At 35.8% G+C, this 17,748-nt stretch overlaps 4 protein-coding genes, 1 non-coding gene and 1 pseudogene across 6 annotated transcripts; 4 read left to right on the top strand and 2 right to left on the bottom strand.

Annotated features, from left to right (window-relative positions):
• Positions 1-308: 308 nt before the first annotated feature.
• Positions 309-3,337, bottom strand: LOC108863017 (uncharacterized). Of its 2 annotated transcripts, XM_057010351.1 has the most exons (5): positions 3,193-3,337; positions 2,908-3,068; positions 2,032-2,794; positions 638-1,141; positions 309-540 (listed from the first exon to the last, which is right to left on the bottom strand). In XM_057010351.1, exons 3-5 carry the CDS (start codon positions 2,273-2,275, stop codon positions 467-469), a joined length of 822 nt encoding a protein of 273 aa, XP_056866331.1. In that variant the 5' UTR covers positions 2,276-2,794; positions 2,908-3,068; positions 3,193-3,337; the 3' UTR covers positions 309-466. The 2 variants fall into 2 exon arrangements, with proteins under 2 accessions (XP_056866331.1, XP_056866332.1); XM_057010352.1 differs by lacking the exons at positions 2,908-3,068; positions 3,193-3,337 and having other exon boundaries at positions 2,032-2,811.
• Positions 3,338-5,088: 1,751 nt separating this feature from the next.
• LOC108839035 (threonine dehydratase biosynthetic, chloroplastic) lies at positions 5,089-8,623 on the top strand. The gene is made up of 9 exons (XM_056986273.1): positions 5,089-5,643; positions 6,125-6,304; positions 6,378-6,647; positions 6,727-6,933; positions 7,001-7,249; positions 7,333-7,403; positions 7,840-7,957; positions 8,034-8,168; positions 8,247-8,623. The coding sequence occupies exons 1-9, from the start codon at positions 5,200-5,202 to the stop codon at positions 8,385-8,387; spliced, it is 1,815 nt and encodes a 604-aa protein (XP_056842253.1). The 5' UTR covers positions 5,089-5,199; the 3' UTR covers positions 8,388-8,623.
• Positions 8,624-8,764: 141 nt separating this feature from the next.
• LOC130495130 (glutamate dehydrogenase 1-like) lies at positions 8,765-11,276 on the top strand (annotated as a pseudogene).
• A 2,419-nt stretch (positions 11,277-13,695) lies between these two features.
• On the top strand, positions 13,696-14,541 carry LOC108834110 (uncharacterized). The gene has a single exon (XM_018607472.2). The coding sequence runs from the start codon at positions 13,696-13,698 to the stop codon at positions 14,539-14,541; it is 846 nt and encodes a 281-aa protein (XP_018462974.2).
• A 329-nt stretch (positions 14,542-14,870) lies between these two features.
• On the top strand, positions 14,871-16,395 carry LOC108834112 (trihelix transcription factor GT-3a-like). The gene has a single exon (XM_018607474.2). The coding sequence runs from the start codon at positions 15,038-15,040 to the stop codon at positions 16,211-16,213; it is 1,176 nt and encodes a 391-aa protein (XP_018462976.1). The 5' UTR covers positions 14,871-15,037; the 3' UTR covers positions 16,214-16,395.
• Positions 16,396-16,480: 85 nt separating this feature from the next.
• Positions 16,481-16,553, bottom strand: TRNAR-UCU (transfer RNA arginine (anticodon UCU)). The gene has a single exon. It is a non-coding gene; the product is annotated as a tRNA-Arg (tRNA).
• Positions 16,554-17,748: the final 1,195 nt, after the last annotated feature.

Below are 17,748 nucleotides of genomic sequence, written 5' to 3'. Positions count from 1 at the left end.
GTTTCGATTTTTATTTATTTTGACTTACAAAATATATTTCACATCAGTATTTTTTTATAATAATAAATATTCATTTAGGAAACCTTTTTACATACGGAAACAATTATTAGTGTACTTAATTTAATTAAAAATTATAATTAAAAATATAAATTTGTTGCTTATAATTTTTTTTTCTATTTCTCATATTTATCATATAATATATCAGTGTAATACTTCTACAATAAATTAGTAATCTGGTTAGGAGATTCAAACCAAAAAGTTAAATAAAAATTAAATCGGATTTAATCAATCAAGTAGAGGTAACCAAAAATTAGGGCAAAAATTATTAACATTACCCAATAAAGTGAAACCTACTCGTAAAAATAATTTCTAAAACACTAAAATTTTTAAAATATATATTATGCTTATATAAAAATAAAAACACCAATATCAAAAGCAAATTCGAAAAAAAAACTTCATAAATTCTTCATAATTCTTCGTGAATCTCGTCGAACTTGTTAGCTTCGGCTATGGAGAGAATGCAAGTCGTCCTCCATGTATCTACCAAAAAAAATGGACATGAAATGATCGTAAAAGCTTACAAAAGAAGTGGGCATGTAATGTAATATAGGATGTTCCAACAATACAATGGACTTACTCCGATCATTAGTTGCTCCCTCCCCTGTATCAAATTCATGTTCGTATTCATACCCTATCTCCCATTTATCACATTCATGTTCATACCCTATATCCCATCCATCACATTCATGTTCGTATTCCAACCCTACATCGGGCGGCGCATGTTCTCCTCTATCAGAATAGCTAACAGTAATCTGAAATGAAGTTGACCTTCTCGCAATAATGTCAGCTTTTCTTAACCGCAGAGGAACCACACCGTCTATGCAGTTATCACCCGCAAAGGTCACGTTGTTCAAGCAGTACGCGTAGTCATCTTCACCTAAAAAAACGGAGCCATGTTGTGTGCCTTTAACACCCAAAGTACTCAATAGGGTTTCTTTGCTGCCCCATAACCACGCTAATCTCCATCGCCTTATAAGTTCACTATCCTTGAAGTAGTTGGAGATTGTGACATTAGCTGAGTAACTACCATCACTTTCATTCGTTTTGTCCCATCTTATATCCACAATCACTTGTGGACCCACTGAGATGAAACCAAAAAAAAAAAATCATGGTATTAGATTGGGATTGATCTGCTGCTACCATAAGTAGCTAAGAACTGCTATATTTAGTTTTAGGGTCTAAATGGTGGTGACCGACCGCACTGCTCTTCCTAATAACAAAAATCTATTTATATTTATTTTATATGTTTTTGTTACTAATAGAAATGCACTGCAGTTGTTTTTATGTTACCATTCAAATCACTAGTTTATAACTATAGAAGTCATTAATAACGTTTTATTTACGCTAAAGTGAAAAAATAAAGAAATATATGTAGTAATCTTATTTTCTAAATAAAAAAAAATTGTAGAAATATATTTTCTTTTTTATTTATCTGTATAATTTTCGATGTAGATATATATGCTGTATCTGTACATTTTTCCTACAACACACAACATATTGCATTAGTAAATAAGAGTTTTACATCTATTTTAATTTTTATTTTTTTTGTTGCAACTTTAAAAATTGACTTAAAATATGATTGATATTTCTTAAAGCTATAGATAAAAATTAAAAGGTAAAGAATGTATCTTCCGCCTAACCGCTCACCTATAGTATTAGTAATTTACTTAATTTACAAAGCTATATTATTAGTAAAAATGGTCACATAACATATATTATCCAAGAAACATTATGTTTTAAACTCTTATGAACATTTGATAGATCCTCTATAAATATGAGTGGAAAAGAGTCCAATGAAAACAGTTAAAATCCAACATTTTGGAAATATCATAACAAAATTGACCATATTTACATGCTAAAAGGTAAAAGACTGCCTATGTGGTAAATTATATGGTGAACTAATACGATAATACAATCACTAGAGGTATTCAAACCAATATCTACGAATTAATAAATAACAATCAGTTTTACCTCTAGGAGCAAGGTTATTCAATTTGACTCGATTTCTCAACTCCTTAGGCCTCCTCTGTGGCATTATCATCTGTCTGCGCCATAGTAAAACGCCCCGACGAGATGCCTCCATTATATCTTTCAGAGGCTCCACAATCTCATTACCAGAATGATCTTCTTTCTCGAACGATAGACACAATGAAGCCTCCACCACAACTAAGAGAAAGATAAATAGCCCTTTCGTTGTTGAATATGCACTACGCATGTTTACACCCTATGTTATATGATCTTAAGCTCGATCTACAAACGATCTCTTGTTTAGTCTTATATATAAGAAGAAGTTCGATCTCACTTTTCTTATTAGGGTTAATAATGACATTGTTCCTAATAAGATTGAGCAAAGTATCCGGGATAATATCAAAGTAACAGTTTTTCAATATATATTTTAAATATCAATTAATATGTGTTATATATAATTTTGTGGAAAATAACAAAAAGTCTTGAGGAGAAGATTAACGTAACACTTAACTTTACCTGTAGAAGCAAGGTTATTATCGTTCGTAAGATTCATTCAGCTATAGTTTAAGAATAACAACTTAATTCTTTACCTCGAGAAGCAAGGTTATTCGATTTGACTCGATATTTTAAATCCCTCCTCCGGCCGTGCCTTAATCTACTAAGCCGATAATAACGATACCTCAACCTCTGTATCTCTAAATCAGTCCAATTAAAAGAAGGATCTTCGTTCTCCAATGATATATACCCCATGAAGCCTCCACCAGAACTAAAAGAAAGAGAAAGAACGTTTTAGTTGTTGAATATGCACTAGGCATGGTTAGAGACCCTATGTTATAGGGCTGAGCATCGTTTTTGAAGAATCTGTTTAACTGATTATACCTCTACATTTGTACACTTTTTGATTTGCAAAAACATACTTTAATGTTATCTATAAAACATACACCCTTCTTCCTTTGTAGCTCACCGCCGGCACCGGAAAACGACGGTCTCTGATGATCTTATGACCCTTGAGCACCGGTGAGGTTTGGATTGCCTCGTTTCTGCAAAGTTGATTAGAAAAAGAACAACGTTTATTGCTTTTCGGTTCCATGTATTAATTACTGGCTCAAAACGTATAGTTGCTAGTTATACGTAACGGTGTATGGAGAGAAACAGAGTGTTTACTTGGTGGAAGAGTAATGGAGGAAGAGAGAGAGTGAAGAAGTTTCATTGTTAAGATCATTGTTTGTGTGTCACGTAAACAGATTAGATTCTTGTGTCTGAGTCAAAGAAACTTTCTCAATTCTGTCTTTCTTCTTCTTGAGTTTGAGCTCAATTGTGTGTGGGGAGAGAGAGAGAGAGAGAAAGAGATTAAACTGGTATCCATAAATTTCAGATTCTCTCACCGTTACAACCCCACACCTGACGTCGTTAGACCCTTAATCCAAAAATAAAAGGTCAATGGTGAGTAATTAATTTACTAATTAGAGGGGGAAATGCCTAAAGCACGCCAAATTAAATATCGAAAAGTGGTTTTGAGGAATTAAAGTGGAACAAACCTATTTTCCACTATGTTAATGTTCCACCACATCCATTGTCGTTATACAATACATTGCAAAAAATAAGTACAAGCACGAATTTCAATAATCACAAAGAAACAAAAATACCAAACATGAAGTCCTTATGAGTTTTCACTAACTTGGTAGTACAGTACTATATGCTTTCGCTTCTATCACATGCCATGCCCCTTTAGAAACTCATCTTAGTATAGAAAGTGCCAAAATGTTAACTTGTTTTCTTGTTAAAAGATCATGATCTTTTCTCTTCTCTATCACACAAATAATACCGACATGTCACAACATCATTTTTGTGTGAAAACGTTGTCCAGAAAATTTTCAGTTAATAAGTTCATAATTCTTTATTTAACAATACCAGTTTTACAAGAATAAGTAAATGAAATTACTATAGAGAAAAGGATATTGATTCTTATTTTACAAGAGAATATTACATGAGTAGAGACAGTGCCGTGCGAAGGAATTTGGGGGCCTGAGGCAAATAATACAGTTTTATCTAGATTCAAAATTTTAAAATTTTTATTTATAAAATAAAATATATAATTTAATTTAATATATATTAAAATAAAATAAAATAAATATAAAACAGTAAAATTTAATATTTATATTTATCTACAAACATGATAAATAAAACTATGTATCTGTTTATAAATTTATATAGTTAATTCACAAATATAAATAGACAAAATTAGTTGTAATTGTATTTTATAAAAAATATATATGAACAAAAATAACTAAAAAGGCACATATATAACTTTAACATATAAATGAGTTTATAATAAATAAGACAAATAAAAGTAAAAATATTGTCTTAAAGATTTTTTTTGTACAAACTACCATGTCGTATAAAATGTAACTAAATTATAGAATCAGATGTAATTTATTTAACTAATTAAACTAAGTAATAGGAAAATGAGGGGCCCTAAATTTAACAAAATTAGAGGGGACCTGGGGCCATTGTCTCATTTTATATGCATAAGGCACGGCTCTGAGTAGAGAAAACAGAATGCCTACAATCTCTATCTTATATCCAAGAAATGAATGGATCTAATAACAATAACATGTGTATACTCTAATAACTAGTCTTTGAAAAATGATCACTTTTGGTAAACTGTGACGAAGTCTTTGAATTTGTCTTAAACTCCTAACAAAAGTTCCAGCCAATTCAACAACAAGTTTATCAAGGTTGCATGGATGAAAATGAGAACAAAATGAGAAAAATATGTAATCTTACGATTTATATAGCACCATAACCTTTTATTTAACACTAAAATATCTTAGACATTTGCATATCTCACTAAACATTCATATAACCAAACATAACACGTGTTATTTCATAAAACATATACTAATAAACTAAAAAACTATAATATTGTATGGCCGAAAAAAGAGAAAAAACAAGCACTATACATTAGTAATAATAATAATATGGGTTAATAATATCTTAATAATATAAACAAAGACTATTATTTTCCTCCTTATAAATATATAATAATAACTTTTGCCGTAAGTCTTTTAAAACCAAACAGTCTCAGATACTTTTGTTGCCGCCGTCACCACCTACCACTACTCTCTCTCTCTCTTTCTCTCTCCCTCTCTCTCACTCAACAGAGTAGCCATGGATTCCGTCAAGCTTCCAACGGCTCCTCCGTCTCTCCGCACCCAAATGTCACCCCATCACTTCCACCACATTCCCTTACTACCTCCTCGTAACTTCCGGTCAAAACCGGTCATCGGAATCGCTCGATCTCGTAGCCACGTGTCACCGGTGGCTGTTCTTTTCCGTCAAGAAACGTCTTTGGCTCCGCTTGATCTTCCTCTGCCACCACGTCTCAACGTCTCTCCGAGCTCGCTGCAGTACCCGCCCGGTTACCTCGGCGCGGTTCCGGAGCGCGCGAACGACATCGATAACGGAAGCATCGTGGAGGCTATGGAGTATCTGACGAATATACTGTCCACGAAGGTTTACGACATCGCCGTCGAGTCGCCGCTTCACTTGGCCAAGAAGCTTTCGGAGAGGCTAGGTGTTCGTATGCTTCTCAAACGAGAAGACTTGCAACCTGTAAGCATCAGTGCATCACTATCACATTGATTTTTTTTTTGGCTGAACCCTACATAAAATCTGAGGCTATGTTTAAACGTGTGAGTTGTGATGCATTGGTTAGACAATCAGTAGTGGATCTAGAAATTGTTTTTGTCCGGGGAAAAATGAAAAATATCAGCATAAATATAAAATATAAATAAGGGCATCCATAAAATTTTATAAGAATTAAACTAAATTTCAAAATATCATGGTGGGCAAGTGCCCCATGGCCCCACACTTGCTCCATTTAGCTTCACTCCTGTATGCAATGACATTGGCATTTTTAATAACCAATGTTCAAGAAAAATCAGTCTGGAAAATTCATTTCGTTAAGACCATTAGGCGGATGCCTAGGTGATTTTTAGAACAGTGCTAACAACACTGAAAGTTTATACGTTTGGTTGATTTTTGCTAATATATGAAACTGAGGCTAGTGTGTGTGTGGTTTATGATGGTTCAGGTTAAGTCGTTTAAGCTTCGTGGTGCTTACAATATGATGGTGAAGCTTACATCAGAGCAATTAGCAAAAGGAGTGATCTGCTCCTCAGCTGGAAACCATGCTCAAGGAGTTGCTATGTCTGCTGCTAAGCTCGGCTGCTCCGCCGTCATTGTTATGCCTCGTACAACCCCTGAAATCAAGGTATTTTGCATTAGCCTTGATGATGTTTTTTTTTTGCTTAGTATCTGATTTGGTCTTTTAAAAAATAAAACAGTGGCAATCTGTGGAGGACTTGGGTGCTACAGTTGTTCTTGTTGGAGATTCTTATGATGAAGCGCAAGCATTTGCTAAGAAACGAGCTGAAGAAGAAGGTTTGAGTTTTATCCCTCCATTTGATCACCCAGATGTTATTGCCGGACAAGGGACTGTCGGAATGGAGATCACGCGGCAAGCTAAAGGTCCATTACACGCTATCTTTGTCCCCATCGGTGGTGGTGGTTTGATAGCTGGTATTGCTTCTTATGTGAAGAGAGTTTGTCCTGAGGTACATACATTTGCGCTCTTTTGTACTCATTGTCACAGCTTCTGTCACCTTATTTGTGGCTTTTTTTGGGGTGATGCAGGTGAAGATCATTGGTGTAGAGCCAGCGGATGCAAACACAATGGCGTTGTCGCTACATCACGGCGAGAGAGTGATACTAGACCAGGTTGGGGGTTTTGCAGATGGTGTAGCGGTTAAAGAAGTAGGCAAAGAGACTTTCCGTATATGCCAAAACCTGGTGGATGGTGTTGTTCTTGTCACTCGTGATGCTATTTGTGCATCAATTAAGGTAAGTTGTGAAACGGTTCTTAGCAACTACATAGTTGTGGATAATCATTAGACTTTTGTCACTGCAGGATATGTTTGAGGAGCAACGGAACATATTAGAACCAGCAGGTGCTCTGGCGCTAGCTGGAGCTGAAGCATACTGTAAATACTATGGTCTAAAGGACGTGAATGTTGTAGCCATAACCAGTGGTGCTAACATGAACTTTGACAAGCTGAGGATTGTGACGGAACTTGCTAATGTGGGTAGGCAACAGGAAGCTGTTCTTGCTACTCTCTTGCCGGAAAAGCCTGGAAGCTTTAAGCAGTTCTGTGAATTGGTGAGTGTTTGGTGTTACACAGCATGTAGCAGTTAATTCCGCTACAGAGCGCTGTCTAATTCAATACATTTTGAATGGTGCAGATTGGACCAATGAACATAACCGAGTTCAAGTATAGATGCGGCTCTGAAAAGGAAGCTGTTGTACTATACAGGTAAGTCTGTTCCTGAAAAAATTGCTTACGGGAGTTGTTGGGCTGCACAAAATATTTGGAACCGAATATGACCTGGGAAATAGTAACAAACCTGAATCGGAATTGGTAAAATATCTGAATATATCCAAAAATATCTAAACCGAAATTATCCTAAACGACCATTTTCATGTTAAGTTAGACATTTTTATACATTATTCACATTTATATATTATATTTTATTTTGAGTTTTAGATTTTAAAGAATTTAAGATATATTTGGATTTTTGAAATTTATTTAATTAAAATGGTTATCGGATCCAAACCAAACCTGCAATAATTCAAACCGAATTCCTAGAATCTAAACTCGAATAAATTCAAACTGATACCTAAATGTTCTCTAATCCCTCAGTTTTGTTATTCGTCCTCTAATCCCCACAGTTTTGTGTATTGATGCTTAGTGTTGGAGTGCACACAGCCGGAGAGCTCAAAGCACTAGAGAAGAGAATGGAATCTTCTCAACTCAGAACTAAGAACCTAACCACCAGTGATTTAGTAAAAGATCATCTCCGTTATTTGGTGCGTCCCTTCAGTCCATAACTCCCATTGATCTGATACAAGTTTATTATGTGAATCACACTTTGTATGTTGTCAGATGGGTGGAAGATCAAGTGTTGAAGAAGAGGTTCTATGCCAGTTCACCTTTCCCGAGAGACCCGGTGCTCTGATGAACTTCTTGGACTCTTTCAGTCCACGGTGGAACATTAGCCTTTTCCATTACCGTGCAGAGGTTTATATCTGAACTCACCATTTGTTGTAACTTTTGAGGCTTCTTCTTACTATACAATGTTTTCTTCTTCCAAAACAGGGTGGAGCAGGCGCGAACGTGCTGGTGGGGATCCAAGTGTCGGAGCAAGAAATGGAAGAATTTCGAAACCGAGCTCAAGTTCTTGGATACGAGTACGTCTTGGTAAGTGAAGACGCCATCTTCAACCTTCTAATGCACTGAGAGTTTGAAGCTGTGATAGAGAGACCAAAACCGAGTAAGTAGAATAAGATATCAGAGTCTCCCTTATGTCCACCACGGTTGTTTTTGAGCACCTGTTAGAAACAAAGACTAGCTCAATGTGTAACCTTATTTCCCACGAGCTCTCATCGCTATATTAGTATGTTGTCGACTTTGGATTACCTTTCATCAAATAATTCGAGGCTAACCTTGCAATAAAACTGGGCATTTTGTACGTATAAAAAGTATGATTTCTAATGTATAAATTATCTGTTAAACAATGTTTAAGGCCGTGAGTAAAAGTGTATAAATATATATATATATATATATATATATATATCAATACTATATTAAAAGGTGAATAACCTCAAAGGATACTGTGTCCACATCATCAGTTTAATTCCAACCAATCAGAAACCAGGAGACCTCCACGTCGTCACTGTCTTGCGTCTGGTGGGCTTGAACCGAAAGTTCGGATGGGCTTCGAAGTTGGTTTTTTGTCACAGCCCGTTAGCCCATTAGCTCACTTCACTTTTTTGAGGATACCCTAACCGCCGTTTCTCTCTCGCGTGCTCTCTCCAATGGTGAGACCTGTTCATCTTCTTCTTCCATCCGTTTCATAGACTATTGTCTGTGAAATCAATCTATTAAGCTTTAAAGTCTTCTTAAATGGTTTTGGTCCACCTCCCCTCTTTCTTCTTCTATATTAAACGCTCCGTCTGATCGTCAATCAACCATAATCGAAAACCTCCATTGAAAAACAGAAGAAGCTACAGCTACGGTACTGTCTCGCCTAACATGTTTACACTCTTGGCCTTTATATTTTCTCTGTTTTGAATCCTGTTTTTTTTTCTCTGCTACCCCACTCTAGGGTTTCGATCGAGATGTTTCATCTTCTTCCTACGGATCCAGCAATCTACCAGTCACAGATTCATCATCTTATTAGATCCATCTCAAGTTATAAAAAGGTATGCTTTACTCATCTCAAAACCATTTTTCCAACAAGATTCCGATAAGAAACGAACCAGAAAGAACTTGAGCAGTGGCGCTTCTGTGGTTTCCTCAGGTGTGAAGCTAGCTCAGGATCATCACGGGGCATCACTGTTCTTCTGCGGTTTCCTCAGGTTTGAAGCTAGCTCAGGGTCATCACAGGGCAAGAAGAACCATATTCAGGTAACGTTATCAAGGCCAAAGGCAATATAAAGTCGTTTTCTTGATTAAAAACATTGATTTTCGTTTCAAGGATAAAATGAGTTAGTGGAATCAAAGCCTTGCCTGGTATCAAAGCCTTGCCTGGCATAAATCCTTTGTTGCTTTATGTTTAACCCCGTGTGATCTTTTGGTGAACCAGATGCTGTTTAAGAAGGCTAATCTCGCAATATAAAGAGAAAAAATCGCAATTATAGTTCCCAACGGCTGCAGAAAGATTATATTACTGGAGCTAATTATTGATTTAGAGAAGCCAATGAAAGGTGAAGTTATTTGGAGAGCACAATGTAGTGCTAAACTACTTCGAACAGTTTCAGGTACGTGTCCCTGTTATAGCTAAACAGTTGAGATAGGTTAGTTAGTCTCTTGACATGGTTTTGTGTTCTGTTATCAACTGTACATTGAGTAAGTGTCTCTCAATACAGTTTTCCAAAAAAAATAACTCCTTAAATAATTGCTAATTAAATCAATACATCAAACACCGCAGCTTAGGTGGAGTTGACCGAAATCGTCCCTGGAAATGGTTTCAAGTATGATGGTGTTCAGTAACTTGAGACTGTAGCAGTTACTGATCTAAACGCATACATTCTCAACAATCCTCTGCAGGTGAAATAAAATCTATACACTTTTCATACTCTCATGCGGCACAGCAAGTTGGAAACATACATTAACTCATTCTCATATACTCAGGCAGAGTTTCTTTGCTCTTGGGTTCTTATTCTAACATGAACGCATTGGCTCAGCTCATGACATGGAAAACAGCAGTGTCTAAGATTCCGTACGGAGGAGCCAAAGGAGGGATTGGTTGTGATCCGAGCAAGCTCAGCGTCTCCGAACTTGAGAGACTGACTAGAGTCTTCACTCAGAAGATTCATGATCTCATTGGGATTCGCACAGATGTTCCAGCTCCTGATATGGGCACTGGTCCTCGGGTTCTTTAAACGTTTTCATCAAGTTTTTTTTTTTACTTTCTTTTAGTCATCTTTAAATTTTTTTTTTTTGTTTCTTGGTGAATTTGTAGACAATGGCTTGGATTCTTGATGAATACTCTAAGTTCCATGGTTACTCTCCTGCAGTTGTCACTGGATAACCCATTGTAAGTAGCTGTAATCATGGTTTTGTTTTGTTAATTCACTGAATGGTAATGATCTTTTGAGCAGGATCTTGGTGGATCACTCGGGAGAGACGCAGCTACTGGAAGAGGAGTGATGTTTGGAACCGAATCTTTGCTTGACGAGCACGGCAAGAGCATCTCAGTGCAACGTTTTGTCATCCAGGTGAAGTTTCTTTTTTTTTGTTTTTTATTACAGCTCCTTGCGAGTTAGAGAAGGTTCTTGATCGAGTGTATTTGGTTCTATAGGGGTTTGGGAATGTAGGGTCATGGGCGGCAAAGCTGATAAGTGAGCAAGGTGGGAAGATAGTTGCGGTGAGTGACATTACCGGAGCTATCAAGAACAAGGATGGTATTGATATCGAGAGCTTGCTTAACTATACCAAAGAACACAGAGGTGTTAAAGGGTTTGATGGTGTGCATCCCATCGATGCAAACTCGATACTGGTCGAGGATTGTGATATCCTCATCCCTGCAAGATGACATTTGTTCTTTGTTTTTTTTTGTTAAGAAATACAAAAGATTGATTGTTGATTTGGTAGTTTTAATGCTCTTTAATTTTTAGAAAATAATTAATTAACTACGTAGCTAATAGAAATAGATATTTAAAATAATATTTAGAAACTAAATATGAAAACAATCTAAATAAAAACTATTAAATTGCGAAATATTCAAAAATATATTTGACACAATAAAGTTAATTCAATATTAAATCACTAGCAAATTTTATCCAGAATATATCAAAAATATATTTGTCACTAACATAGTATAAGTTCTTACACATTAGCTCATATATATATATATATATTAATTTATTATTTATTGAATGCACATAGAAAATCACCAAGTTTGTTAAATGCACGAGTGATAATTAAGCATAATCTCAGTCATCAAAACTGAAAGAATCAAATTTTATGATCAGACAACGTAAACACACAATCAGATGAAGATTAACTCTTCACTTAACATTACTATATTGTTAAAATTTGAGATGAACTGGCAAATTGAGAAAATATGAGTTTTAAAATCCATCCGTACAAACCTTTCACACTTGCAAGTTTTTTAAGGTTTTTAAAATTATTATTAATTCTATGTTTTCATTTGTATATTTATTTTTGTATACATAATTTATTTGTCCAAATTAAAATTTAAAATACCAGATCATCGTGGTAACAATTCACAATCCAAAAACATATAATTATTAAAAAAACACTCATCTTAAGTGTACAATGAATTCTAACCATATTCCTTAATAATTAAATGCAAATTATTACTCGCTTTAATACTAGCGACACAATTTTATTCCAACAACACAATTGACATAATCGGAAATTTTAGAAAGAGAAATAAAATAAAGAGAAATTGCACCCACTAACTAAAAAACCAAAATTCATAAACTAACAAAAATATCATTCTCTCTCCCCTTATCTCTTCCTATCTCTCTCTTAAAAACTAATTTTAATTTTTTTTGGTTATTTTACAAATAACCCTTAAAATAAACTTACTAATTTTAATTTTTTTTTGCGAAATATTTAAAAATATATTTGTCACAATAAAGTTAATTCAATATTAAATCACTAGCAAATTTTATCCAGAATATATCAAAAATATATTTGTCACTAACATAGTATAAGTTCTTACACATTAGCTCATATATATATATCAATTTATTATTTATTGAATGCACATAGAAAATCACCAAGTTTGTTAAATGCATGAGTGATGATTAAGCATAATCTCAGTCATCAAAACCGAAAGAATCAAATTTTATGATCAGACAACGTAAACACACAATCAGATGAAGATTAACTCTTCACTTAACATTACTATATTGTTAAAATTTGAGTTGAACTGGCAAATTGAGAAAATATGAGTTTTAAAATCCATCCTCACAAACCTTTCACACTTGCAAGTTTTTTGGGGTTTTTAAAATTATTATTAATTCTATGTATTCATTTGTATATTTATTTTTGTATACATAATTTATTTGTCCAAATTAAAATTTAAAATACCAGATCATCGTGGTAACAATTCACAATCCAAAAACATATAATTATTAAAAAAAACACTTATCTTAAGTGTACAATGAATTCTAACCATATTCCTTAATAATTAAATGCAAATTATTACTCGCTTTAATACTAGCGACACAATTTTATTCCAATAACACAATTGACATAATCGGAAATTTTAGAAAGAGGAATAAAATAAAGAGAAATTGTACCCACTAACTAAAAAACCAAAATTCATAAACTAACAAAATATCATTCTCTCTCCCCTTATCTCTTCCTATCTCTCTCTTAAAAACTAATTTTAATTTTTTTTGGTTATTTTACAAATAACCCTTAAAATAAACTTACTTATAGTAATTAAGCGTTGAACATTAAGCTCCATTCAAATATAACTTCGTCAATAAACCATAACAAAAGGTTACCAAAAAACTATCGTCAATTTTTTTTTGCCAAATATTCTAAAATTATTTTGGTCGAACATTATAATAATATTACAATCATTCCAAACAAGAAATATCAACTATCATAATCGGCACTTAAACAACACTTATCCGCGCGTAGCGCGGAGATTGGTTCTAGTATATATAAAGTGTATAAATATATTACAATATGTTAACTAGAAATTACCATCAAGCTAATTTTGTTAGATAAATACTTAAATGCAAACGTTAAAATATTGTGGTAAAATATTCAGAATACTTTTACTTTAAATAATTCGTTTTTTTTTTGTTAATAGAGATTTATATTTGTAGGGCAACAAAGAAGATTCATATTTGTATGCAGATATGTATGATAGAAATATTATTAATAGATAATAAAAAAAATTAAACTATATCTCTACCTTATTATTGTTGGTGTTGTAAATTGTAATAGTGCATTCTATTTAAAAATCACGGTTGGATAAAGAGGTCTATACTTGTCATTTGCATTTTCTAAACTAAGAGTTCAATTAAGAAAAAGAATCTACTTGTCAAGACCAATGGTTGTTTGTGAAGTGAGAGCAGGTACTACAGCTAGTTTTTGGTTTGATAATTGGACATCTTTAGGACCATTGATTGAGTTGGTGGGGGAGAATGGTCCTATGGTGTCAGGGTTGAGCATCAACGCAGTTGTTGCTGATGCACTTACGAGTGAGGGATGGTGGTTGGATCGCAGTAGGAGCAGAAGTCCAACGATCACTCTCCTAAAAGAGTGTCTTCCTGATGCGCAGGAGATCATTGATGCTGAAGAGGATGATAAATATTGGTGGTTCCCACAGCCTGGACAAGGTACTGGAGTATTCTCAACAAGTGAGACTTGGAGAGTCCTACACCCATCTCCAGTTGAGGTTTTCTGGCATAAGGCAATTTGGTTTAATGGGAGAATTCCTAAGCATGCCTTTATTTCCTGGATTGCTGCTCGTAACAGGATGGTTACTAGAGATAGACTCATAAGTTGGGGACTGCAAGTGCCATCGAGCTGTGTTCTGTGTTCGGGGTCTATAGAGAGTAGGCAACATCTGTTTTTTAACTGCTCCTTTAGCTCCCGAGTGTGGAACTATTTTATGTCTAAGATGAACTTGGCTCCTCCCCACGATTTTGAAGCTGTTCTAAGATGGCTAGTGAACCCAGCGAAAGACAAGAATTTAACTCTGGTTGTTAGGCTTGTGTTTCAAGCGGTGCTGTACTTGATCTGGAAAGAGAGGAATAGGAGAATTCACTCGGTTGAAAAGAAGTCTACAAGCACTCTTATTGCAGAGATTCAACAAACCATTAAACTCAGACTTGATCCGTTGGCTCGTAGGCAAAGGCTCATCACAGGACAGGATTCTGTATTGGCGGTATGACTAACTTTCTTTGGTTTGTGAAGGATTCAGATATGAAAATTCTTTGTTTAGATCCGTGTGCAGTTTTAGAAGTGTTTCTATTTTCGGACTTTGCCCAAGACCGTTTGTGGTTTGGGTCTTTTTGTTTTGCAGTTTCATTTTAATAAAATAAGTTATTAAATAAAAAAAAAAAAAAAAAAAAAGAATCTTATGAAAATTATTGGATTTATTGTACAAACGGTGGCCAGAAAAAGCAGCTCCACTGTATTCCCAAAACCAGCCCCGTGGTTTTGGTTTGACTTGAATATGGAAAATTATTAATAACAATTCCCAAAAAGGAAACAAAATAAGATTAAAAAAAAAACAAAAACCAAAACCACAAAACCATGGGTAGTTTTCAGACATCCCTCTGACGGCCCAAAACCAGCTACTCTGTTACTCTGTTTTGTACTATATTTTACTCACCTCTTTGACTCTGATATAGAAACCAACTCACAACTTTTAAGGTTTGAATAATATGAAACCCAACGGCTTCTCTGCGTTTGATCCGAGAATGCTAACCTTAGAAATGCCGCAGAACCCACCAAACCCTCCGGTGCAGTTCCAGCATCCACATCCTTACTCCAACTCCAGCGATCAGCATCCACATCAACAACCGTCAAAGCCCTCGTACCCTCACACCTCCAAAGCCATACAACTCTCACCGTTAAGCGGCGGAGACGACGAAGACCGCGGGTCTGGTTCCGGGTCCGGGTGTCACTTAGAAGACAGCTCTGGAACCGACGGGAAGAGGAGAGTCTCTCAGTGGCATCGTATGAAATGGACTGACACGATGGTTCGGCTCCTGATCATGGCGGTCTTCTATATCGGCGACGAAGGTGGTGCAGTAAACGATCAGGCCGAGGCAAAGAAAAAGACCGGCGGAGGAGGAGGGATGTTGCAGAAGAAAGGGAAGTGGAAGTCGGTGTCGAGAGCCATGGTGGAGAAAGGCTTCTCCGTTTCGCCGCAGCAGTGCGAGGACAAGTTCAACGACTTGAACAAGAGGTACAAGAGAGTCAACGACATCCTCGGGAAAGGGACAGCGTGTCGTGTCGTGGAGAATCAAGGCTTGCTCGATACGATGGATCATCATCTCACTCCCAAGTTGAAAGAGGAGGTCAAGAAGCTGATCAGCTCCAAACATCTCTTCTTCAAGGAGATGTGCGCTTACCACAACAGCTGCGGTAGCCATCTCGAACAACCGAGTCTGGCTCCGAGTCATCATCACGTGGCGGAGGCAGAGTCTGACACGGAGGCGGAGGATTCGGAGGAGGAGGAGACGAGCAAGAAGCGGAGGAGAGTGGAAGGAGTATCTGTAGCCGTGAAGTGTATGAGTGAGGAGACGGCGCGTGTGATGGATGATCAGGGGAAGAGCGCGTGGGAGAAGAAGGAGTGGATGAGGAGGAAGGCGTTGGAGCTTGAGGAGAGGAAGGTTGGGTGCGAGTGGGAGGCGGTGGAGATGGAGAAGAAGAGAGTGAAGTGGATGAGTTATAGGAGCAAGAAAGAGAGTGAGATGGAGAAGGCTAAGCTGGAGAATCAGAGACGGATGCTTGAGACGGAGAGGATGGTTTTGATTCTCAGGCGGAGGGAGATTGAGTTGGCTGAGTTACAGTTGTTGGGTAAACGGTTTGACCCGAGTTCTGCAACTGGGTGAGCTGATTAGTGTTAGTTACAGTTCTCTGGGATGTTTAGGATTCTCACATTTTCGACATAATCAGCGGTGTCATTTTTTAATATGTAAAGGCAAAACGTATTTGATTGATTAAAGTAGTAAAGTCAGAGGAAATGTATCTATCTCGCATCAACATGAAAAAGTAACAAACGCTTTATCCTCTAGGCAAAGGTTTTCAGAATTGTTTTAAGATCGTTATGAAGAAAACATAATGATTAGGATCCATAAAAAGTAGACCAAAAATATAAGCACACCCGGTGGGACTCGAACCCACAATCGTTTGATTAGAAGTCAAACGCCTTATCCATTAGGCCACGGGTGCTTCTGATTAAATCTCTCAGCGATAAAATTATAAACGTTCTGGTTAGGCTTGGGCGTTCGGGTACCCATTCGGGTACGGATCGGTTCTTTCGGGTATCGGTTTTTTCGAGTTTGAAAACTAAAATCCATTCGGTATTATAAAATTTCGGATCGGGTTCAAGTCGGGTCTTTCCGGGTTCGGGTGGGTTCGGTTATGATTTAAAATAACCTGAAAATAACCGAATAACCAATGTATCTGTAACGAGTTTGGATAATAGTACCCAAAATAACCATATTATCAGATTCTGTCCGGGTATTTTGTATCCAAACTACTCAGATTTACCAAATATACTCATTTGACACAGTTTTGTTTGAGTACTTCTATCCAAACTACAATATTTTATCCGAAAATACACAAAATTATTGAAAATAACTAATATATTAAATTTATAATTAAAATTAAAATAATTATACATATAATTATAAATAATATTTTGAAATATATATTTTATTTCGGATATCTTCGGATACCCATTCGATTTTCGGTTCGGGTCGGATTGGATACCGGTTTTTCGGATACAACAGTTTAGGACCCAAACGGTTATTTTTGAAGAACCGAATAAACCCGATACCCTGATTTTTCGGATCGGTTCCGGTTTTTGTGCCCAAGCCTAGTTCTGGTAGTGAGTTTTTAATTTTTTATTCCATGATAAAAAGAAGAAATTTGGTTATATTTGTAAGAATTTATTTTCTGTACATACTTTAAAAGTTCAAACTGATTGGAAGAAAAGTTCGTAACCTCTCTGAACTTAGTATGTGCCTTCACTCACTTAACGCTTCTTCCGCGCTGTAACTTTATCTACTGTTTTTTTTTTGGACAATCTACTGTGAATTGGCTGCAATTTCACTTATTTATATCTTTGTTTATGGGGGATAGATGAAGATGACATAAACAAGTTGCCAGAGTATTATCTTTCCAAAAAAAAAAGTTGCCGGAGTTTTATGAGTACCGTAGAAAATAGAAAATGGAAAAATAGAGAAAAATGTCTACACTATCAATACTTTAATAATCAGAAAACCAAATTTATAATTGTTAGTTTAAAAGAAAAAAAAACTAAACCATCAATTTCATCATAATGTTCTTAAAGTCAAGAAATAAAATAGACAAAGGTGGTCCTGTTTTAATAGTGTTCACCGGTCCGAACGGATAATTACTA

The sequence above is a fragment of the Raphanus sativus genome, chromosome 5, assembly GCF_000801105.2.
Source record: "Raphanus sativus cultivar WK10039 chromosome 5, ASM80110v3, whole genome shotgun sequence".
Lineage (NCBI taxonomy): Eukaryota > Viridiplantae > Streptophyta > Magnoliopsida > Brassicales > Brassicaceae > Raphanus > Raphanus sativus.
Note: the sequence above shows the minus strand (reverse complement) of the source record. Positions and strands in the feature narration are given on the sequence as shown.